The sequence below is a fragment of the Cynocephalus volans genome, chromosome 11 (genome assembly GCF_027409185.1).
Source record: "Cynocephalus volans isolate mCynVol1 chromosome 11, mCynVol1.pri, whole genome shotgun sequence".
Classification (NCBI taxonomy): Eukaryota; Metazoa; Chordata; class Mammalia; order Dermoptera; family Cynocephalidae; genus Cynocephalus; species Cynocephalus volans.
The window spans coordinates 44,438,559-44,461,802 of NC_084470.1; the positions used below are offsets into that span (position 1 = coordinate 44,438,559).

The 23,244-nt window shown below is 38.7% G+C and overlaps 1 protein-coding gene across 1 annotated transcript; it reads right to left on the bottom strand.

Moving 5' to 3' along the window:
• Window positions 1-943: 943 nt before the first annotated feature.
• On the bottom strand, window positions 944-22,447 carry CMTM6 (CKLF like MARVEL transmembrane domain containing 6). Its single transcript, XM_063115176.1, has 4 exons — window positions 22,248-22,447; window positions 7,984-8,160; window positions 4,009-4,107; window positions 944-1,518 (listed from the first exon to the last, which is right to left on the bottom strand). The coding sequence occupies exons 1-4, from the start codon at window positions 22,383-22,385 to the stop codon at window positions 1,381-1,383; spliced, it is 552 nt and encodes a 183-aa protein (XP_062971246.1). The 5' UTR covers window positions 22,386-22,447; the 3' UTR covers window positions 944-1,380.
• Between the last annotated feature and the right edge of the window lie 797 nt (window positions 22,448-23,244).

The window sequence follows — 23,244 nt, forward strand, 5'->3', positions numbered from 1 at the left end:
GCCTGCCAGCAGCAGACAATTCTTCCACATTATCAGAGATGGTTATGAAGTGTCTCCTGAGACTGACTGGTTTGACTACTCCCTTACGCCATCAACAGCATTAATCTAGGAAGGGTTCTCTGGATATTCACTTGCTTAGTCTTCTCCAAAAAGAAACTAGGGCAATGTCTACATGGGAACAAGGACCCTAAAGATCCTACTACATACTCTTCACAATTAAAAGAGCCCAAGATTCTGGATCACCTATAGACAAACGACAACAAGAAAGAGTCAGAGCCAGAGGCCCACTTCTGCCAAATGATGAAGCAGCATATAGACCATTCTGACAAGGAGACAGAACAGGGAGCATCTCGAATAAACGAAAAATCAAAGGCCAGGGTTTCAAAAAGGCTGGCTCCAAAGAAAACATTAAAGAAGACCCACAGAGGTGTATTAAATAGAAATAATCATATGGCAACAGAAAAATGGACCGTTTTCCAACTTGTAGTATGAACTCATCTCTTCGGACACTTGGTAAATAGTCAAAGACTTATATAATTACTTTCACTGTATTGAACAAAACGTCTATCTTTCTTATCTTTGGTCCTATGTATGTCAGCTTCGGCAATTTTTCTATGTGTTACATAATCTTTTTTTATTTGATATTAACAACCAAAGTGAAGTATAAACATGAGGTTGCTGATACTGTTTTCATACAAATAAAATACCAACACCTCTCATACATTTTATATTAGGCTCTACAAAGGTCTCAGAAAGAGTTAGTAATAATTATCCAAAAATGTTACAATATAATTTTAAGGCTGAGTGAGATACAGTAAAGCCTGGTATTATGTATTAAGGAAAAAACCTAGACCAACATTTTAAATATTGATCTCTTAAATATATGTTAAATTTCTGTAACAGAACATAATCTAATCATCAAAACAAACTAATGGTTAAGCAAATTAATTTTAAAATGAAACAACTTCCAAATGGATGAATATAATCATGCTGTTTATACAGCTATAAAGCATAATTTGAAAGCTAAGTCTAGTAAGAGAATGTCCTATAACAGAATTACAAAATCATCTGTCATCAGTTGAGCTGTGTGATTTATAGAAACAGTTGTTCTACCCAATCCCACCCCCACAACACCATCTGTAATTGAGGCAAGTTTTGACCTTTATTTAAAAAAAAAAAATTGTTTTTAAAACTCTCAGGCCTAATTTGTGGGGACTGACACACATTACGATATTGATAAAACTGTCCTCCTGCTCTTCCCCTTTGCTTTCCAAAAGAAGTAGTTTAAACAATTACATAAATTCTACATGAGTTTCTGCCAGGGCTCAGGCATCATGACGCAGAGTCACTACTTTACGTAATTCCTGCTCCATACAGTCTTTAAGCATTAAGTGGTTCAGTGAGGGCTTCTACCCTAGTGGTATTCTCAGATTTTCTCAGCTGGGACTCTTGTCGTTTTTCACAGAGCATAGCAACAAAGTCAAACAGGAACATAAAACTTGCTATAAATCCAAACACCTGAGGAGGAAAAAGGGGAAAAGTTTACTTACATAACCTTATATATAAAGGAATTTTGAAATATAATCTCTCATACTTGGCTCTGAGAGTGTTTCATACAAGCAAAACGGTTCATCAATTTTATCTTACACATACAGGACTGGCCAGTTAGCTCACTTGGTTACAGCACAGTGTTGGTAACACCAAGATCAAGGGTTTGGATCTCCTTACCAGCCAGCCACAATAAAAACATAAATAAATATCTTGTACATACTACTCTTAATTAAAAATGGTAAAATTTTTTAAAAAGGCATCAAAAAATAGAAGTTACAAAAGAAAAATTTCCAGAATAATGGCTTAGTCAAAGTCCCACAAAATATAAATGTCCTGCCTTATGTGTGCATGTGTACGTGTGGGGTGCCAATATATGAAATTAAGGTTAGCAGATGAAAAAAATAATCCTATAAAATGATACAAAACACAGGATTATTAGCAATGGTTAGACTGACCAATGGATGTAGTAAGGGAAATATGTGACTAGGCAACTCAACCTAAGTAAAAATGGAAAAAGTTATTCATATCAAAACAGAAATTCCATTTTAAAGATACTATTAGGTTAAATTACCTAAAATACATCTCCCAGTTAAAATAATCCTATAAAATGATACAAAACACAGGATTATTAGCAATGGTTAGACTGACCAATGGATGTAGTAAGGGAAATATGTGACTAGGCAACTCAACCTAAGTAAAAATGGAAAAAGTTATTCATATCAAAACAGAAATTCCATTTTAAAGATACTATTAGGTTAAATTACCTAAAATACATCTCCCAGTTAATTGCTACAGTGTAATGACACAGTGACACGATGCCACTACCTACTCCTTCTTCCTCAAGTCACTTTCTCACTGTACTCTTCTAACATATGATCAGACATTCTGAGAATTCTGTCAAGAGACAGAAGACCATGCTTCAAATTTAGCTTCTTCAATAGCAAAACCCTTAAGGAAGTGGGGGCCAAAGAAGTGCTGTATAAAAAAGAGAAAACTGATGTAGGTGATGCCTAAAGTCTCTTCCAAGTCTAACGCTCCACCTCCATAACTTTTAACATTGTTAGTCTGCTGCAGTCTCCTGACTCTACCCCTCTGCAACTTCTGTACCCTAAGAATATGCATTCTGCTTCATTTCACCATGCAGCAAACTGAATTCCAAATTCATTAATTCACTTGGATGTCCCCAACATATCCAACCTAAATTTAATTATCAACCCACCCCCCAAAGCCAAGTCTTTCTCAAACCCTCTGGAGTCTTATTTTGGCTTGATGCCATCTACCCCCTTATTTGCCTTGCAAATTTCTTGAATACTTCAAATGCAAACCAGACGCCAGCTTGTCTGACCACCTCAGAGAGCTCCAGTCCCTACAGGCCCTCTATACTATATAATCCAGACAAGTAATCTTCCAGCTCTTTTGCTTATATTCTTCTCAAAAAAAAATTTTCTTAATAAAAATGACTGGTAAGGGGATCTTAACCCTTGACTTGGTGTTGTCAGCACTACACTCTCTGAAGTGAGGTAACCAGCCATCCCTCCATAGGGATCCGAACCCGTGGCCTTGGTGTTATCAGCACCTCACTCTTTCAAGTGAGCCACGGGCCAGCCCCTTCAATTTTTTTTTTAATGGACTCCCTCACTCATTTAAGTCACCACCCCCTTTCCTCCTCAGAAAAGAAAAAAATATATACTTTTATTTTTAATTGTCTCTTTGTTTTATTCAAGGGTTTTTCGTCTTATTTTGTTTTACAACTATGGCAATGAACCATAGTAAGATTCAGGATAGGCAAGTACATTTTTTTTCTTTTCTGGGGAGGAGAGGGGGTGGTGACTGTGAAAGGGAAGATGGAAAATAACTGACTAGACCACCACCAGAGATGAACTCTAAGACACATTCATTTTAAGAAAGATACATATAAAGGTAAAAAAGCTGGAAACTGATTTCCTCAAAAACTATCCCTGCTTTAGTACCTCTTGGAAAGTCTTCATGAACTTTTAAGAATATGCATAACTCACTGAAGACTACTGTCTAGACCAACTTCCATCGGTTGATTTAACATACTCCATTAGAATTTGTTTACCTATCTCCGTCATTAGACAATCTTTGAGTCACTTCTCTACACCTAGAACAGCACCTGGCATGTAGGTGTGCTTTTGTTGAACTTAAAAACAGAGAAATATAATAAAGTCAATTTTATCACTTCCATTAGCAATAACATGTTCACATGTGGAGTAAATGGTCTTTTGTTAACAAAACTCAGTCAAACTCTAGACGGGTTCTAGGTTTTTAAGGTTGTCATATATTTATTTGCTTTTAGGTCGTCTATTCAAAATTACACTAAAAAACAAGTTAAAAGACAAACTACTCTTACATATTGTATAACTTGTCAAGTACTTTCCAAATTCCATATTTCTGAAAAAACAAAAATAAGCAAAGTTAAAAATACAAGGTACTTACTATTGCAGCAAATTCAGCTGAGGTGCGGTCATGCGTGGAAACAAAAATGATGGACGCCAACAAAAATACACATCCCGTTCCCAAAGTAATATAAAAATCCTATGCATACATGTAAAACATATAAGGAGTATAGTAAGGTTAAATTCATGGAAACAAACTTTTTTTAATTTTAAAAAGCTTCAATGACTTTTTTGACACAACCTGAACTTACATACCCTAACTTCTAAGTTTTCAATAAACCTGGCATTCAACGAATACCCTATAAAGAATCCACACTCTGGGCTGGGCATATCGACAGAGTACATCACAAGATAACCTTTTAATAAAAACAGTCCTCTAAACGGCTGTGTCTGTGTGTCCTCTTTTTCTCTAGGACATATTAAAATTATCAAAGCCAAAGGATTTATTACAATTCCATCTTACCTCCAACAAAAAAAAAATTTTTTTCCTCCTTTCAAAGTATTCTATGCTGATAGCATCTCTGTGAGTACTTCAGTGCTCTGAAAGCACTTTGGAAAAGAGAGAATCAAAAAAACCACCCATCATTAACTAAATAAAAGTACACCAAATTGTGTATTTTTTAGACACTTAAGCTTTCTGGAATAACATATCGCCTTCAACTGTTCCAAGTGGGTAATCCAAGATGAGCTTGTATGAGAAGCTTATCTACTGCATAAAAGCTTTCATATCTCATCATAATGCAGCTTATAACAACACACTGCTTCATGGGTTTCCAAGTGCTCTCTCAGCCATTACTTCATAAGGCTCTCATATGCCAACTGAAGACAGTGCTTGACAAACATACTTGATTCTGAGGGGGAAACTGGTAAAATGATAGCCACTCCAAAGGGTTTTAGGCCTGATACTTTTTGAGTTTTCTGAAATGCAACTTCCACTAAACCTAATATCAATAAAACTATCCAACACAGAATTCCTATGCTGTCGATCATTTACTTAACATTTATAAAAAATTGAAGTTTTCTCTTTGCTTACGAAAGAAGCGTTTTCCTGCAGAACTTCCTCCATGTTTTTATTCCTTTTAATATTATTTCAAATCTATTCCATACAAATATAAAACTCTATTTACTATTATTTGGAGTACATTCAAGGAGATATTTAAACAAGACAATCATTTTGAGACAGAATAATGCGGTGTCCAATAAATACGAGTTCTAGAGCTAGACTACCTGAATTCAAATCCCAGCTACACCACTTCTTAACTATGTGACTTTGAACTAGTTACTTAACATCTATGTGTCTCTGCTTCTTCATCTGCAAAATGGGGATAATAAAAGTATCTTCTTCATAAGATGATTCTGAAGATTAGAGTTAATCCATAGAAAGTACTTATATCAGTGCCAGGCACACAGTAAATGTCCCATAAGTGTTGGCTATTGTTATTCTTAATAGAATCTGATCCACAACAGCATGGGATAAAAAAGATTCTCTCTTCAAGATTATTACCACCACCATTATCACACACTCAAAACATTTTTTCTAAATCAGAATACCTTTCCTACATGAAAAAATATTTAAAATTTAAGCACATTAATACAGAGAGAGTAAAAAAAGTGATTTTTAAACCATGCAAACATGAAATCCTTATATTAGGTGAAAAGTACAATATATATTTTTATTATTACAAATATTTTAGATTTTAAAAATCACCTAGGTGGCTGGCTGGTTAGCTCAGTTGGTGTTATAATACCAAAGTATTATAATACAAAGGTCAAGGGTTCAGATCCCAGACCTGCCAGCCACCAAATAAATAAATAAATAAATAAAAATCACCTAGGAATAGAAACAAAAGACTCAAAAGAAATACAGCAAACTAATACAAAACTGTTTTAGGATGAAATGACTGATTTATTTTTCCTGTTTCAGTATTTTTAAATCAGTATTTACTCTAAAATAACTTTTCAAATGCTCAAGTTTGATGTAACAAATGTTTTACATTTTGTTTAGGTTAGTTAGACCATTAAACTAAACTGGACAATGTTATAATATTGTTTCTCATTTAAAAAATCAATGTACTTCAAACACTACAGATACAGCATTACAGTAAAAGCTAAACATTTCTAAAAAATATTTTTATGGATAGTGACTTTGTTTCACTGTTGAGATAAGACATGAAAAACAATTTCAACCTTTAATGCTTGAAATATAAATTTATACAAACTACAAATAAACAAATCAACCAGCTCAGACACTTGAGAACTTTTCCCTTGTCCAAATCTTATGGCATACTTATCTGTAAAAAGGAAGAATTTTTGAAGACTACAAATATAATTAACAAAAATTTTAAGGTATTACCTGCATCCCCTTCTTAATAAGTATTTCGTAAAATAACTGGGTGCTGTTGTCATTGTTATACAGAGATTCTTGTAGTGATTGAATCTGCCATGACTGTATCTAAAGTTGCTAGAGCATTAGTTCTAATAGGATTCTTATTAACATGGTAGAATAGAGTGTGAGGGCTTTCCCTATGTTCAAATCTCAGTTCATTTTTACCCTAACTGTATTAACTTTGGACAAGTTACTTAACCACCCTAAACCTAAGTTTCTTTGACAGAAAAGGGGAGCATAAGGTGTAAGGATTTTAAATCACAGCACATAAAGTGCCCGGCACACAGTACACACTGACTGCAGCCACCAGCAGCCAAGATGATAGAAAGTTATTAACTTTTTGGTATCAACTTTTAATTTTTTAACTTTTTAAATTAAAATAATTCTTTTTTAAAAAAGGTAATAGATCCCTATAGCACAAAATTCAAGAGGTACAAAAGTGTATGTGGAAAAAAATACTTACTTAGGTGTATAATCAATATATGATCCAATTAACTTGCTTCTCATTAATTTAAAACAATAGAATCTTACTGTTTTGTTTGTTTTTGTACTATCACTTGTTCTTTTTTTTTGGTGGCTGGCCAGTATGGGGATCCAAACCCTTGACCTTGGTGTTATCAACACCACACTGTAACCAACTGAACTAACCAGCCAGCCCCTTGCTATATCTTGCTGTTAATAATTAAAAATCTACCATAACTTTTATCCTTTCCCTCAGAGATGTGAACTCTTTTATATGTCGACCCTGACATGTACAAAATCTTCACAAACCACTACTGACAGCTCAAACACTATTGAAGAAGTAAATTGCTCAATTCTTTCCTCAAATTCAGTACCTATTACTCCTACAGTGGATTATTTCATATGTCATCCTATAAATCCAAACTATACTCAAATAAAAAATAGGGCCAGCTGACTAAGTCTTCAGAAAGTTAAGCATCTCTAGTTTTGTGAAAATAAGACTCCCATGTACAATTTTATTATAAGGGAAATTTCTGAACAATAAATTCAACAAATGCATTCTTGATTCGCTTACAGCCAACTTTTCTCATAGTAAAATGAAAGCAAAATATAAGTAGAATTACTTGTTTTATTCAAAACCTTTGAAAATATCTCAAATTAGTTCATTACTCTATCTCCAGCATCCAGCATAATACCTGGCACATGACAGGCACACGATTAATAACTGTAGAACCAATGAGTGACACTCTGAAATGTGAGAAATCAGAAGTGACAAAATCCTAGTTTTTAGAAAAAATATCTAATGTGAATTAGATTAAACCACCAGTCATAGCCAACCACTGGCAGTGTCTGTCACTCTCATCCTAATCTGGCTCTCCTCCTCCACGGCAAGGAAACTGAGTTGCTTAGGGGCAGAGAATTGTAACAATGGATAATGTCTTTTCATGTTGCCGAGTTTTGAAAGCATTAGTACTTTGAATGATAAAACTACACAAGATTGGGTTAGCTGATTAGCTTACCTGGGAGAGCGTGGTGCTGGTAACACCAAGGTCATGTATTTGGATCCCCATACTGGACAGCCACCAACAAAACAAAACAAAACAAAAAAACTACACAAGATTACAAAACAACTATACTCTTAAAATACGGATATTTTTTCATGCTTACCGATGATTTTACTTTTACTGCATCAATTCTGTTATAAACTGGAGTGCAATATATAATCAGCATGAGGAGACTCAGAAGAAAGGCACTGCAGCTTACAAATTCAAAAAAGTAAAGTCCTCCACACAAAGTACATTGTGAAACAACTTCTTCACAGATAAAGGCCAGCAAAGACAGCAACTACAAAAGAAGCAAAAACGAGACTTCCGGTCAAGATGGCGGAATAGACAGTCCCTAGCATCATTCTCTCCCACAAATCAACCGATTTAAACTACAAAAACATAACATCAAGTACATATGGAAAGGTGACACGTCCAGCGGGGGAGGCAGAAGCTCCACGGAGACCACATGCCCTGCGGGGCTGCCGTTGCACGATCCGGCAGATAGGCTTCACCTCCGCCACCCGGCTCAATTCCCAGCCCAGTCCAGTGCGTACAGAGAGGGGAGACGTCCGGCAGGAGAGGCAGAGACTCCGCAGAAACCACACACCCTGTGGGGCAGCCACTGCATGATCCAGCAGGTAGGCTTCACTGCAGGCACCCAGCTCCATTCCCAGCCTGGCCTAGAGCGCTCGGAGCAGGGAGACGTCCGGCAGGGGAGGCAGGAACTCCACGGGGACCACACTGCGGCCGCGCGATCCAGCAGCCCAGCCCAATGCGTACAGAGCACAGAGTCGTCCAGCAAGGGAGATAGAAGCTACATAGAGTACACGCACCCTGTGGGGGGCTGCCGCCGCACAATCCAGCAACAGGTAGGCTTCTCCGCCGCCACCCGGCTCCATCCCAAGCCCGGCCTAGCGCGCACAGAGCAGGGAGACATCCTGCAGCGGAAGGGAAAGCTCTGCAGAGACCACACGCTCTGCGGTGCCTCAGTGCATCCCAGCAGCCCGGGCCAGAGCGCACAGAACAGGGAGAAGTCCAGCACGGGAGGTGGAAGCTCACCAGAGACCACACACCCTGCAGTACCGCCCTGTGATCCAGCAGCCTGGCAGAGTCCAAGCTAACGAGAGAGGGGTCTCCCCGGAGAGGACCAACACCCGAGGCAACCACACACGCAAGGCACTAGTGGCCAACTGAGTAGTCACTGAGGTAGCCATAACAAATTGGCAACTACAGCAACATCTTAGTCAGACAATAGTGTCAAACCTGTGGATTGTGAAACCCCCTGCCACAATGAATAAACATCAAAGAAAAGATACCAGAAATACGAAAAATCAAGAAAGTACACCACCAAAGGATAATAACTCTCAACCTCTAGATCCTATAGAACAAGAAGCCCTTGAAATGACTGACAAGGAATCTCGAGTGATAATTCTAAGGAAACTGAATGAGATACAAGAAAACTCAGCTAGACATCATGATGAAACGAGGAAAAGTATACAGGACCTGAAAGAGGAAATGTACAAGGAAATCAATGTCCTGAAAAAGAATGTAGCAGAACTTGCTGAACTGAAGAAGTTATTCAGCGAAATAAAAAACACGGAAGTTGAAGAGAGAACCTCTGAAATTGAAGATGGGCTGTTTGAAATAACACAAGCAGACAAAAAAAAAAAAAAAAAGAAAGAAAAAAGAATCAAAGGCATTCAAGAAAATCTGAGAGAGATATCAGACAACTTTAAGTGCTCAAATATCCGAGTCATGGGTATTCCAGATGGGGGGGAAAAAGGAGATTGCACTGAAAACATATTCAACAAAACAGTGGCAGAAAACTTCCCAGGTATAGGAAAAATCACAGATCTTCAGATCCAGGAAGCTCAACGATCTCCAAACGTATTCAACCCAAAAAGGTCTTCTCCAAGACATGTTATAGTCAAATTGGCAAAACTCAAAGACAAAGAGAGAATCTTAAAAGCTGCAAGAGAGAAGCGTCAAATCACCTATAAGGGAGCCCCAATCAGGCTAACATCAGACTTTTCATCACAAACCCTAAAAGCCAGAAAGGAATGGGATGATATATTCAAAATACTAAAAGACAGAGATTGTCAGCCAAGAATACTCTACCCTGCAAGGCTATCCTTCCGAAATGAAGGGCAAATAGTATATTTCTCAAACAAAAACTGTGGGAGTTCACTACCACACGACCACCCTTACAAGAAAGTCTCAAGGGAGTACTGCGTTTGGTTCCTGAAAAATAACTACCACTGCCATAAAAACCCAAGAAAAATCAAAACCCACTAGTATAATAAAAATGGCATTCATGAAGAGAAAACAATCAAACAAGAATGCTATCTACAACCTAAGGAACCAACAAACACAGAAAACAAACAGTAAATCAGAAAGCAAGGAACAAAAGACACCTAAGACAACCAAACAATAATCAATAAAATGCTAGGAATAAATCAACACTTTTCAATAACAACTCTTAATATAAAAGGCTTAAATTCCCCAAACAAATGACACAGACTGGCGGACTAGATTAAAAAGGAGGACCCAACTATATGCTGTCTTCAAGAGACCCACCTCACCCATAAAGACTCACATAGACTAAGAGTGAAAGGATGGAAAAAGATTTACCATGCAAACAGAAAAGAAATACAAGCTGGAGTAGCTATTCTTATATCTGACAAAATAGACTTTAAACTGAAAACCATAAAAAGAGACAATGAGGGACACTACGTAATGATAAAAGGACTGATCCATCATGAAGACATAACAATCATAAATATGTATGCACCCAATGTTGGAGCACCCAGACTTATAAAACAAACTCTATTAGACCTAAAGAAGGAAATAGACACTAATACCATAATAGCAGGGGACCTGAACACCACACTGTCAATATTGGACAGATCATCTAGGCAAAGAATCAGCAGAGAAACACAAGATCTAAACAATACTCTAGACCAATTGGACTTGGCAGATATCTACAGAACATTCCATCCAACAACCTCAGAATATTCATTCTTCTCATCAGCACATGGAACATTCTCCAGGATAGATCACATATTAGGTCACAAATCAAGTCTCAATAAATTCAAAAAAATTGGAATTATCCCATGTATTTTCTCAGACCACAATGGATTAAAATTAGAAATCAATAACAAACGAAATTCTGGAAACTATACAAACACATGGAAATTAAACAGCATTCTACTTAATGACATATGGGTCCAAGAAGAAATCAACCAGGAAATCAAAAAAAAATTTATTGAAACTAATGAAAATAATGATACATCATACCAAAACCTGTGGGATAGTGCAAAAGCAGTACTAAGGGGGAAATTAATTGCATTAAATGCTCACCTCAGGGGCCGAGCCCGTGGTGCACTCGGGAGAGTGCGGCACTGGGAGCGCGGCGACGCTCCCGCCGCGGGTTCGGATCCTATATAGGAATGGCCGGTGCACTCACTGGCTGAGTGCCGGTCACGAAAAAGACAAAAAAATGCTCACCTCAGAATAGAAAGATGGCAAGTGAACAACCTAACACTTCACCTTCAAGAACTAGAAAAACAAGAACAATCCAAACCTAAAGTTAGCAGACGGAAAGAAATCATTAAGATCAGAGCAGAACTGAATGAAATTGAAACCCAAAAAACAATACAAAAGATCAATGAATCAAAAAGTTGGTTTTTTGAAAAGATAAATAAAATTGACAAACAATTAACATGGCTAACAAAAAAAAAGAAGAGAGAAGATTCAAATAACAAAAATTAGAAATGAAAAAGGTGATATTACAACTGAATCATCTGAAATACAAGGAATCATTCAAGACTACTATAAACAACTATACGCCAACAAATTTGAAAATCTGGAGGAAATGAATAAATTTCTGGACACACACAAGCTCCCAAAACTGAGCCATGAAGACGTAGAAAATCTGAACAGACCAATAACAATAAAGGAGATTGAAGCTGTTATCAGAAGGCTCCCAACAAAGAAAAGCCCAGGACCAGATGGATTCACAGCAAGAATTTTACCAAACATTCAAAGAGGAATTGACACCGATTCTTTACAAACTATTCCAAAAGATTGAAACAGAAGCAAATCTCCCAAACTCATTCTATGACGCAAACATCATCCTGATACCAAAACCAGGTAAAGATATAACCAAAAAAGAAAACTACAGGCCGATATCCTTGATGAATATAGATGCAAAAATCCTCAATAAAATACTAGCTAACAGAATACAGCAACACATACGTAAAATTATTCACCACGATCAAGTGGGATTCATCCCAGGGATGCAAGGTTGGTTCAACATACGCAAATCAATAAATGTGATACACCATATTAATAAAATCAAACACAAGGACCATATGATCATCTCTATAGATGCTGTAAAAGCATTTGATAAAATTCAACACTCATTCATGACAAAGGCCCTCCATAAGTTAGGTATAGATGGAAAGTATCTCAACATAATTAAAGCCAAATATGATAAACTCACTGCCAATATCATCCTGAATGGGGAATAAGAACAGGAACTAGACAAAGATGCCCACTCTCACCACTCCTATTCAACATAGTGTTGGAAGTACTAGCCAGAGCAATCAGAGAAGAGAAGGAAATAAAGGGCATCCAGATTGGAAAAGATGAAGTCAAACTGTCCCTGTTTGCAGATGACATGATCCAATATATGGAACAGCCAAAAGCCTCTACAAAAGAACTCTTGGAGTTGATAAATGATTTCAGCACAGTAGCAGGATACAAAATCAACACACAAAAATCAGTAGCATTTCTATTCTCCAATAGTGAACATGCAGAAAGAGACATCAAGAAAGCCTGCCCATTTACAATAGCCACCAAATATATAAAATACTTAGGAACTGAGTTAACCAAGGATGTGAAAAATCTCTATAATGAGAACTACAAACCGCTGCTGAGAGAAATTAGAGAGGATACAAGAAGATGGAAAGATATCCCATGCTCTTGGATCGGAAGAATCAACATAGTGAAAATGTCCATACTACCCAAAGTGATATACAAATTCAATGCAATCCCCATCAACATTCCAATGACATTTTTCTCCATAGAAATGGAGAGAACTATCCAGACTTTTATATGGAATGACAAAAGACCACGCACAGCCAAAGCAATGCTGAGCAAAAAAAATAAAGCTGGAGGCATAACACTACCTGACTTTAAACTATACTACAAAACTATACTACAAAGTACCATATTGTTTTGGTACTGGCATAAAAACAGACACACTGATCAATGGAATAGAATAGAGAAATCAACCCACACACCTACAGCCATCTGATCTTTGACAAAGGCACCAAGCCTATACACTGGGGAAGAGACTGCCTCTTTAGCAAATGGTGCTGGGAGAACTGGATATCAATATGCAGGAGAATGAAACTAGACCCATACTTCTCACCATATACTAAACTCAACTCAAAATGGATTAAAGAATTAAATATACACCCTGAAACAATAAAACTTCTTAAAAAAAACATAGGAGAGACACTTCAGGAAATAGGACTGGACACAGACTTCATGAATACGACCCCAAAAGCACGGGCAACCAAAGGAAAAATAAACAAATGGGATTATATCAAACTAAAGAGCTTCTGCACAGCAAAAGAAACAATTAACAGAGTTAAAAGACAACCAACAGAGTGGGAGAAAATATTTGCAAAATATACATCTGACAAAGGATTAATATCCAGAATATACAAGGAACTCAAACAACTTTACCTGAAAAAAACAAGCAACCCAATTAAAAAATGGGCAAAAGAGCTAAGTAGGCATTTCTCTAAGGAAGATATACAAATGGCCAACAGACATATGAAAAGATGCTCAACATCGCTCAGCATCCGGGAAATGCAAATCAAAACTGCACTGAGATACCATCTCACCCCAGTTAGGATGGCTAAAATGCAAAAGACTCTGAACAAGAAATGCTGGTGAGGTTGCAGAGAAAAAGGAACTCTCATACATTGTTGGTGGGACTGCAAAATGGTGCAACCTCTATGGAAAATGGTATAGAGGTTCCTCAAACAATTGCAGACAGATCTACCATATGACCCAGCTATCCCACTACTGGGAATATACCCAGAGTAATGGAAATCATCAAGTCGAAGGTATACCTGTTCCCCAATTTTCATCGCAGCACTCTTTACAATAGCCAAGAGTTGGAACCAGCCGAAATGTCCATCATATGGAAAATGTGGTATATCTACACAATGGAATACTACTCAGCTATAAAAACGAATGAAATACTGCCATTTGCAACAACATGGATGGACCTTGAGAGAATTATATTAAGTGAAACAAGTCAGGCACAGAAAAAGAAATACCACATGTTCTCACTTATTGGTGGGAGCTAAAAATAAATAAATAAATTCACACACACACACACACACACACACACACACACACACACACACACACACACACACACACACACACACACACACAACCGGGGGTGGGGGGGAGAAGACATAACAACTACAATGCCTTGAAGCTGATACAACAAGCAAACAGAAAGGACATTGTTGGGTGGGAGGGGGGAGAGGGAGGAGGGAGGGAGGTTTCGGTAATGGGCCACAATAATCAACCACATTGTATATTGACAAAATAAAATTTAAAAAAATAAAATAAAATAAAAAATAAATGTTCCATAGGTTTTCCAAAAGAAAAAAATTAAAAATTTTTAAAAAGTAAATAAATAAATAAACAAAAGAAGCAAAAACACTTTAGTGTTTTTCAGAGAACCTACAGTATTCAGAAAGCACCATCTGTTCACTCCAATATTTATAGTGGAGATTATGGCAAACGGGATTAGTGAGTGAACCCTATCTACACAGAACTTACAGTCTGGATGCCTTGAAGGTAATATAAGTAAACAAATAATTACGTACCATGTGCTAAATGCTAGAAGAGGGGTCTTTTTTTTTGAAAAAAAGATGACTGGTAAGGGGATCTCAACACTTGGCTTGGTGTTGTCAGCACCACGCTCAGCCAGTGAGCTAACCAGCCATCCCTATATAGGATCCGAACCCGTGGCCTTGGTGTTATCAGCACCGCACTCTCCCGAGTGAGCCATGGGCCGGCCCTAGAAGAGGGTTAATACAAAGTGTTGTTATAAGAGGCAGGAAAGGCTTCCTCAAAGAAAGCTGAAGGACTGTACGGTCAGTTTGGTGGGGAGGGTGACAGATAGGGAGAGAAGTTCCAGGCAGAGAAGCAGTACACAGAAAGGCCCAGAGATAAGACAGCATGGCACTCACCCCCGCCCCCAACACACATCCCACCATGCCCAACTGAACTGTGAAAGCAAGTGAAGTCAACATGGCTAAAATGTAGTTTAAGGAAGAAAAATTATTACATGAGACGAGAGTGGTAAGCAAAGGCCAGATCTAAACGTCTTCATTAACTAGTTTAAGGAGCCTGGATTCTAAGGGTTTTAAAGTAAAGGGGTGACATGATCAGCTTTACACTTTTAGTAGTTCTTGCTGGTTACAATATGGAGAAGGAACTGGAGGTATGGCAAAATTTTGCACAGACATCTAGCTGGGAAGCTGATGTAGGAAATTAGGAAAGATAGTGTGCAGGGGTAGCAGTAATGGAGAGGAGCAGCTAATCACTCAGAGATGGAATGGAAGCCCTTATAAGACAGGATGAATATAAATAACGTGGGACACAAGATAATGTGTATGTACCTTAAGCACTTTAACTTAAAACAAAAAAGCACATTTATTCACCAATGTTTGAAAGTGGGTCTTTTCTTTGAGTATGTGTCTACTGATTGGAATTCCACATCATGTTTTTTGCATTAGTCACTTTCATTATTTATGGACTACCACTTTCAGACTGATGTTATCTGAAGAGGTGCGAGGTCTCAGACACTTGAGAGACAAGGTGCAGACTCTCTCTAGTCAGACTAGCTCTACTAGCCTTTTACATTTGCCTTGTTCTTAATTCCACAGCAGACATATATTTTAATAACTTATCTTTCAGTCTTTCCAAAGCATTCAATTTAATTTTCATAGAAACAATTCCTTTTCTCACTCAATTTTAGTTTGTGTAACATTTAAATGACCATAAAAAGCATAATTAGCAGAAACTGGTACGAGAACAACACAACTCAACTGATGACAGAGTAAGAGTGCAGGAGTGCTCAAGAGGCACCTGCTGGCCACAACAAGATGTGGGTGACAGTTGTGGGGTCAGGCTGCTTGGTACAACAAATGAAGAACGTTAACTCTGGTTAACTTGACAACTCAATTAAATGAAGGTGTTTAAATGTTGTATATGTGGTATTAACATACTTTGTGCCTTATTGGAGAGACAGATTTTTTCTTCTTTTTAAGAGGCAAGGGTGCTGAGGAGAGAATAAATTCTGTTTTAAATGTGCTGTGATTAAAAAAAAAAATTTTAAAAAAAATGTGCTGTGATTGAGGGGGTCTATGAAAGAGTTAGGAGGGAAATGGACAGATGGGTCTGGAGCTCAGGTGGGAGGTCTGAGATGCAGATGAAGATGTGGAAGGCAGCCAAGTGAGAGGATTAGATCACACAGATGAGGAAAGCTGGCTTCATGCAGAACTCAGAAATCCCGGGCCGAGCCCGTGGCGCACTTGGTAGAGTGCTGCGCTGGGAGCGCAGCGACGCTCCCGCCGCAGGTTCGGATCCTATATAGGACTGACCGGTGCACTCACTGGCTGAGTGCCGGTCACGAAAAAAAAAAAATAATAAAAAAAAAATAAAAAAATAAAATGGAACTTAAAAAAAAAAAAAAAAAAAAAAAAAACCTCAGAAATCCCAAGATTTAAGGGATACACAGAGGGTAAAACACTAGCAAAGGACAAGGAGTAACAGCAGTCCAAGTGGTAGTAGACAAGAAAAAGTATTTTCACAAAAAGAGAGTAATCAAGAGCACTAAATGCTACTTAGTGGTAAGAACAACACTGAAACATCTCCATCAGTTTAAGCTACAGGAATGTTGCTGTGACATCAGCAAGAAAATTCCAGTGTAGTCAGGTATGGAAGCTAGATTACAGTACTGTATATTGGGAAGTGAGGAGAAAACAAGGCAGTGGAACAGAGACAGCACAGTCAAGAAGTGTGGCTGGGAAAGAGTGGCCAGATAGGGTAGTAGTAGATGAGGTCAAAGGGAAGGGAATTTCAAGATGGGAGAGGACTGAGCATGTTTAAATGCTTAGGCAGAAACCTTTAAGTTGGGTGGGTCTAAAGACAGAGGTAGAAAAGAACCTCTCTAAAGGCAGGATTCATGGCTCAGGTTTGGGGTTAACTCTTCTCTAGAAATAGGAGAGAAGAGAGCAAAGAGTGATTCACTTGGGCAGTTTCTGTAGGTTTTGTGGAAGCTGAAGGAGTTTCCTTCTGAGTACCAAAACCATCACAATGACTGATGATCCAAGTCAAAGACTAATGGAAAATGCCATATAACACCAGTCAAGCCCATAGAAGCAACAGGACACATCAGTGGTAACAAGATTGCTACAAAAATCAAGAAATACATTTCACAGAATATAATAAACATCTTATCCTACAAAACATTTTCATTAAAAAGAAGTCAATGGTACCGCTACTCTGGAAAGCAGTTCAGCAGTTTCTTAAAAACCTAAGCATGCACGTACCATATGACCCAGCAATTGCACTCTTGGGCATCGAAGTCAGAGAAATGAAAATTTACGTTCATGCAAACACCAGTACATGAATGTTCATGACAATTTTATTCATAATAACCCCACACTAGAAACAACCCATACATCCTTTAATGGTTAAACAAATTGTGGTACATCCATACCATGGAATATTAGCAATAAAAAGGAATAAACTTGATATATGCAATGACCTAGATGAATCTCCAATTACATGAAGTAAAAAAAATCCAGTCTCAAAAGGTTACAAACTGTATGACTCCATTTATACAGCATTCTTCAAATAACAAAAATGATAAAAGATGGAGATCAAATTAGTGGTGGCCAGGAGAGAGGGGGAAGGTGTGGTTATAAAGGGGAAGCATGAGGAAGCCCTGTAATGATGGAACAGTTCTGTATCTTCGCTGTGGTGGAGATTATGGGAAGCTATACATGTGACAAAATTGCACAGAACCACACACACGCCTCTAAGGAATTTCCCTCCCTTCTACTGGCAATATAAATACTCATATATCCCCCACAACTGAAAAGAATTTACATACGGATGAAATCAATTTTATCACTCTGATTTTTTGTAAATTAATGAGACATGAAATAGCCCAGCACATCTCAAACATCCTGACAGTCTAAGCCCCAGGTATGCCAGGCATAGACAAGAACCCAGTTCTCATGACTCCCACTCTGTACTTGTTCCCTGCAAGAAACACTGTTTATTAAGTTCATTTTATGACTATGTGTGTTTGGGTAGGTTTTCCCTGTAAGACTGGGTCTTTGAAGTTATAACCATAGTTTTGCATATTTCTGTTTTGCTACTAAATCACATATTAAAAACAATTTCCTAGGGTCAACACATTTGGGAAGCCTCAGTGACTAAAAGAAGGTCTTACGCATGGCTCTGGTGATTTAAACATTCAGATAACGATTACCCTGTATTTCTATTTCAGTTTCACTACCTTTTCTTTTTTTCTTTTTTTTTTTTAAAGATGACCGGTAAGGGGATCTTTAACCCTTGACTTGGTGTTGTGAGCACCACGCTCAGCCAGTGAGCGAACCGGCCATCTGTATATGGGATCCGAACCCGGGGCCTTGGTGTTCTCAGCACCACACTCTCCCGAGTGAGCCACGGGCCGGCCCTTTCACTACCTTTTCTAAAACTTGATGTCTTGCTTAAAATTAAGTCATTATATTAAACACTAATTCTCCATTTATCTTTAACAGTTTATTACTTAAAATTTTTCTGTATAAAAACTTTTTAATGATTGCCACTGGTTATAAGGCTCTGACTACAAAATTATATGAATTTGTGAATTAATGAACTTGCTATTAAAAACCATGTAGTTATAAGTAAAGTTCAAATTTTAAAATCAATCTGTAGAAATAGGAGAGGCCTCCCTTGCCTTAGGCAAATATTTACTCTTATAAAGGTTCAAAGATGTAATTGGCTGACAGTATGGATCTTCCTCAAGGCAAAAAAAAATAGAGCATTTCAATGTAGTACATATCAGTTTCCACATTTAAATAATGAAAAGAGCATCAATGTAAGAAATTGCTTCTAAGTGATCTGTTTCTTGGTACTTACAGAATAACATTACCAATAATTTAATGACCTGAAATTACTGTTGAATCCTCAAACACACTGCTTGCCTGAAGAGTGACTATAATCCCAGTACTGTGCAACCATCAGGACATTCAACTGACAGCACAGACACAATGTGGAGCTTGTTGCAGAAAGAAAATTACATATATTTAGGTCACTGCATCAGCTGATCAGCAAGCAATTAGGGTGCCAAATGTCAATTCTCCTCTTAAAATGAAAACAAACTGCTTTAAAAAAAAACCTCACAAAATAACATATAGTAAAAGAACAAATCTAATAATAGAATAAACTGAAAAACTGCATGAATTTAGGCCTCTAGTAACTCCTTACATTGAATTCTCAACTGAAGATTTTTTTCCTTCAGCTCTGGAAGGGTGGATGGTAGTTAGGGGGATGCTTACGTTTTGGACAAGATTTGACAAAACTCAGCTTATCTCTTAATAGTAAACATAGCTAATAACTCCAAGAGTTAGAAAACTTATGCTCTTTTATCTCTATTCCCCTCCTCTGTGTGTGCAGGCTACCCCTTTGGTATTCAGCTCTGTAACAGCAAACCCCTAGGAGTCACAGAGATTTGAAAGTATTTTAAGAGTGGAAAGAACCTCAGAGGTAATCCAATTCATCAAGCTCCTAGGACTCTCACGTAAGAATTTCCTAAGTATACAATGTCTGGTATTTAAGTTTTAGAGCAGGCTTCCTTTCTCTTTTGGGGCCTTTGAGAATCTGATGAGATTTATAGGTCCAGGATAATGTACCCAAACACATAAATGTACAACATTTTGAATAAAAATTTCACAGGGTTTGCAGGTACCTTGTTAAAATACCTCCTCTTCTGATTATAGGTTTCTCCATTACAGTTATTTCCTTATTGGAGCTCTGCAATTCTATTTAGCTTTTTAAAAATAAATCCTCTAAAATAAAACAACCTAAAGGCAGAGTTTGAGTTAAGGCAAAGAAGATCTTGCATACTGCCCTAGGCTGAATGGCAGTTTTTATTGACTTCATATATAACTTCCTTGGGACTTTCTAGGTAATTCCTATAATATACTGTTGTTGTGAAGAGCTAAGACATTATTAAAATAGACAGAGCAGGAACAAAAAGACAACCACCAAAATGAAAGGCAATAATAAAAAATACTGTAAAAGTTCAATATAAAGAAAACATTCTTGTAACATTACAAGTTCCCCATAAACAGATTTCACAAAGAGACAGTTTTTATTCTTTCCCCATTTCTCCTTATGAATGATGGAAAACAAACAGGAATAGTCTAACAACCTTTTCAAGGCAAATTCATCTTCTCTTCTCTGCATCAAAGTATAAAGTCTACCACCAGCGTTTCTGGTTGTGTTCTATTCCAAAGAAATAGAACTACAGTTTACTAAACTACTTTAGCTTTGATTAGAAAGAGAAAACAAAGACAACTGAAAATAGGAGGTTTAATGGGCAGCAGACTAACACAGATGATGTCTTTTGAGCAGCAAGAATGCTTCAAGTAAACATCAATTCTCTTCTGTTCTAGAGTTCTATTCACATAGAAGAAACATTTTGGCTTTACAGCACAGAAACATAGCTGATACCTAAAAATCATGTGAGAGTGCTGGCTGGTTAGCTCAGTTGGTTAGAGCAGGCTGCTGATAACATCAAGATCCAGGGTTCAATCCTATACAGGCCAGCCGCCAAAAAACTTTTTTTTAAATAAAAATAAAAACCATGTGAGAGCTGACAAGAGGAAAAGCAGACGGAAGCACTTCTGGGTGAAAGGAACAGCTCGCGCAAAGAAACGTGGCAAAAGAAAGCCCCTGATGTCTAGTAGAACCTAAAGGTGGCCAGTGTGGGACTACTTAGAGGGAGGCTGGAGAGACAGGCAGGGCCAGACTTTCTTGGGTTCCAGAGGCCACTGTCATTTGCCTCCAAGTAATTTTCCAATCATTCCCAGATGTGATTAATTTTGGTAGCTAAAAAGTAGTGCTAGTGCTGACTGCTGGGATTTTGTTTTTGTTTTTTCCCTTTTAAAGCCTACAGCAGCCGGTATTACCAGGCAGTCTTCTATCCAAGTAGTAACCAAGCTATATCCTGCTTAGCTTCCAAGATCAGACGAGATTGGGCCCGTTCAGGGTGATACCGCCTAGACAGACTGCTGTTTTCCTATTCAATAAAAGTAGGTCATCTGAGTTCTAAGAATTTAAGTTCTAGTTATATGAGTGGTAAGAATTAAAGTTCTTCCCAAGAAAACCAATGAGTTATTTTTACTTGAGATGGTTAAAAAATAAAACAAAACCCATAAACATTCTAAGCATTCTGATTTTTCCCAAACTGGTCCTCTTGCAGAAGATGTTGCTCATCAGTTGTGGAAGCACTACATAGGAGCTCAATACAAGCGTAAATTGAATTAAAATTTAAATCTCAAAGATGCTTTGATATTTTCACTAATAGGTTTATGGTACTCTGCCTAAAATAAACTGAAACTCAATGAAATGGAAAGAGAAGCATACTATGTCCTAGTTCTGCTATCCGCACATATACACAAAAAACTGTCCTTTTTGATTTTCTACCTTGAACACACATGTTGTTCATTCAGAAATAATTCTTTTCCAGTCAATATAACACTTTTCGGAGATAACTTATTGGACACACACATCTCAGTGCCATGCGCGGTATCGGAAGACTTTGTCCAACAAGTTAAAATACCCCCACAGGCTCGCACCAGGAAAACCGCAGTAGCCGAAGAAAGATGATAAAGCTCTTGTAGTCTAAATACAGGCACTTTGGGCGATGATGCGGACGAAAGAAGTCTGTGTCTGACCTGGGTCTCCTCCGACGCATTTCTGGGCCCGCCTAACAGCCTCGATGGTCCTAGGTCGCCTTCGGGTACCCAGGAGGGGAGAGACCTGGGGACGGGGAACGGCGTGGCGCAATGGCGCGGAGGCAGAGGTTACGCCCCCTTCCCCAGACGGAGAGGGAAGGAACTGGGGGTGTGGAAACGGCCACTTCCTGAACAACCAGCTTGAGGAGAAGCCGTTCGGCAGCCTCCCAAGCCCGCAGGCCGACGGCCCCGGGCCAGACCCCGCTCCCCGCCCTGGAATCGCGCTCCCCGGCCGCAGACTCACCAGTTGCAAGCCTTTGAGAAGGCGCCGATACCACTGGAGCGGGCCAAGGACGAAGTAGGAAGAGAGGCCGCTCCGGGCACCCCTGGCGGGTCCCGGGTCCTCCTCTGTGGTGGGGCTGTACACCGCTCCGTTCTCCATCGCCCAGGGCCGGGGAACGCGGCAGCCGCGATGACAGTGTCGCAGACGTCGCCAACTCCAGAAGTCCCCGGGAGCGCCTTTGGGGCCGTCACTTCCTGGGCCTCCTCCCCCGCTTCCGGCCGACTCCGCCCTGCCCCGCCCTCGCCCCGCCCCTCGCCCCGCCCCGCCCTCGCCCCACCTTCGCCCTCGCCCGTGTCTCCCGCCCTAGGCCTTACCGGCTCATCAAGCTTGTTTGTTAAGCTCTTGGCATTCTGGCTTCCGCCCAAGGATTGGGTACTTTCCTTGGACCTTCTATTTATCTCTCACTTCCCTCAGTCTTCCATCTTCCAGACATTCATTCATTCATTCATTCATTTCTTCAATCAATATTTTTTGAGTGCCTACAGTGTGCAACCATCCCTGTTCTAGGTGCTAGGGTTGCAGCCAGGTACCAACCAAAGACACAAGACCCCTTCCCTCTCGTTGCTATCTTCTAGCAGGAGAGACAGACAATAAACAAGTAAACAGATTCATAACAATTTCAGATATGACAAGTGACATGAAAATAATGTGTTGTGTCCCCGTACCAGCCAGCCAGAAAAAAAAAGGAAAGAAAGAAAACAATGTGATGTGATTAACATCTGCCTGAGTGAGTGGTCAAAAGAGGCATCTCCAAGGATGTGATATTTGAGTTGAATGAGACCCAAAGGTTGAGAAGCAGCCAGGCTTGTAAGATCTGAAGAGAGATTTTCATGCAGAGGAAACAGCAAGTGCAAATGTCTTGAGAACCAAATAAGCTTGGCTCAGTCTGAAACCCAAAGACTGGTGTGGCTCGGCCTATGCAAGGGAGAAGAAGAGGAGATGAAGTTGGACATGTAGT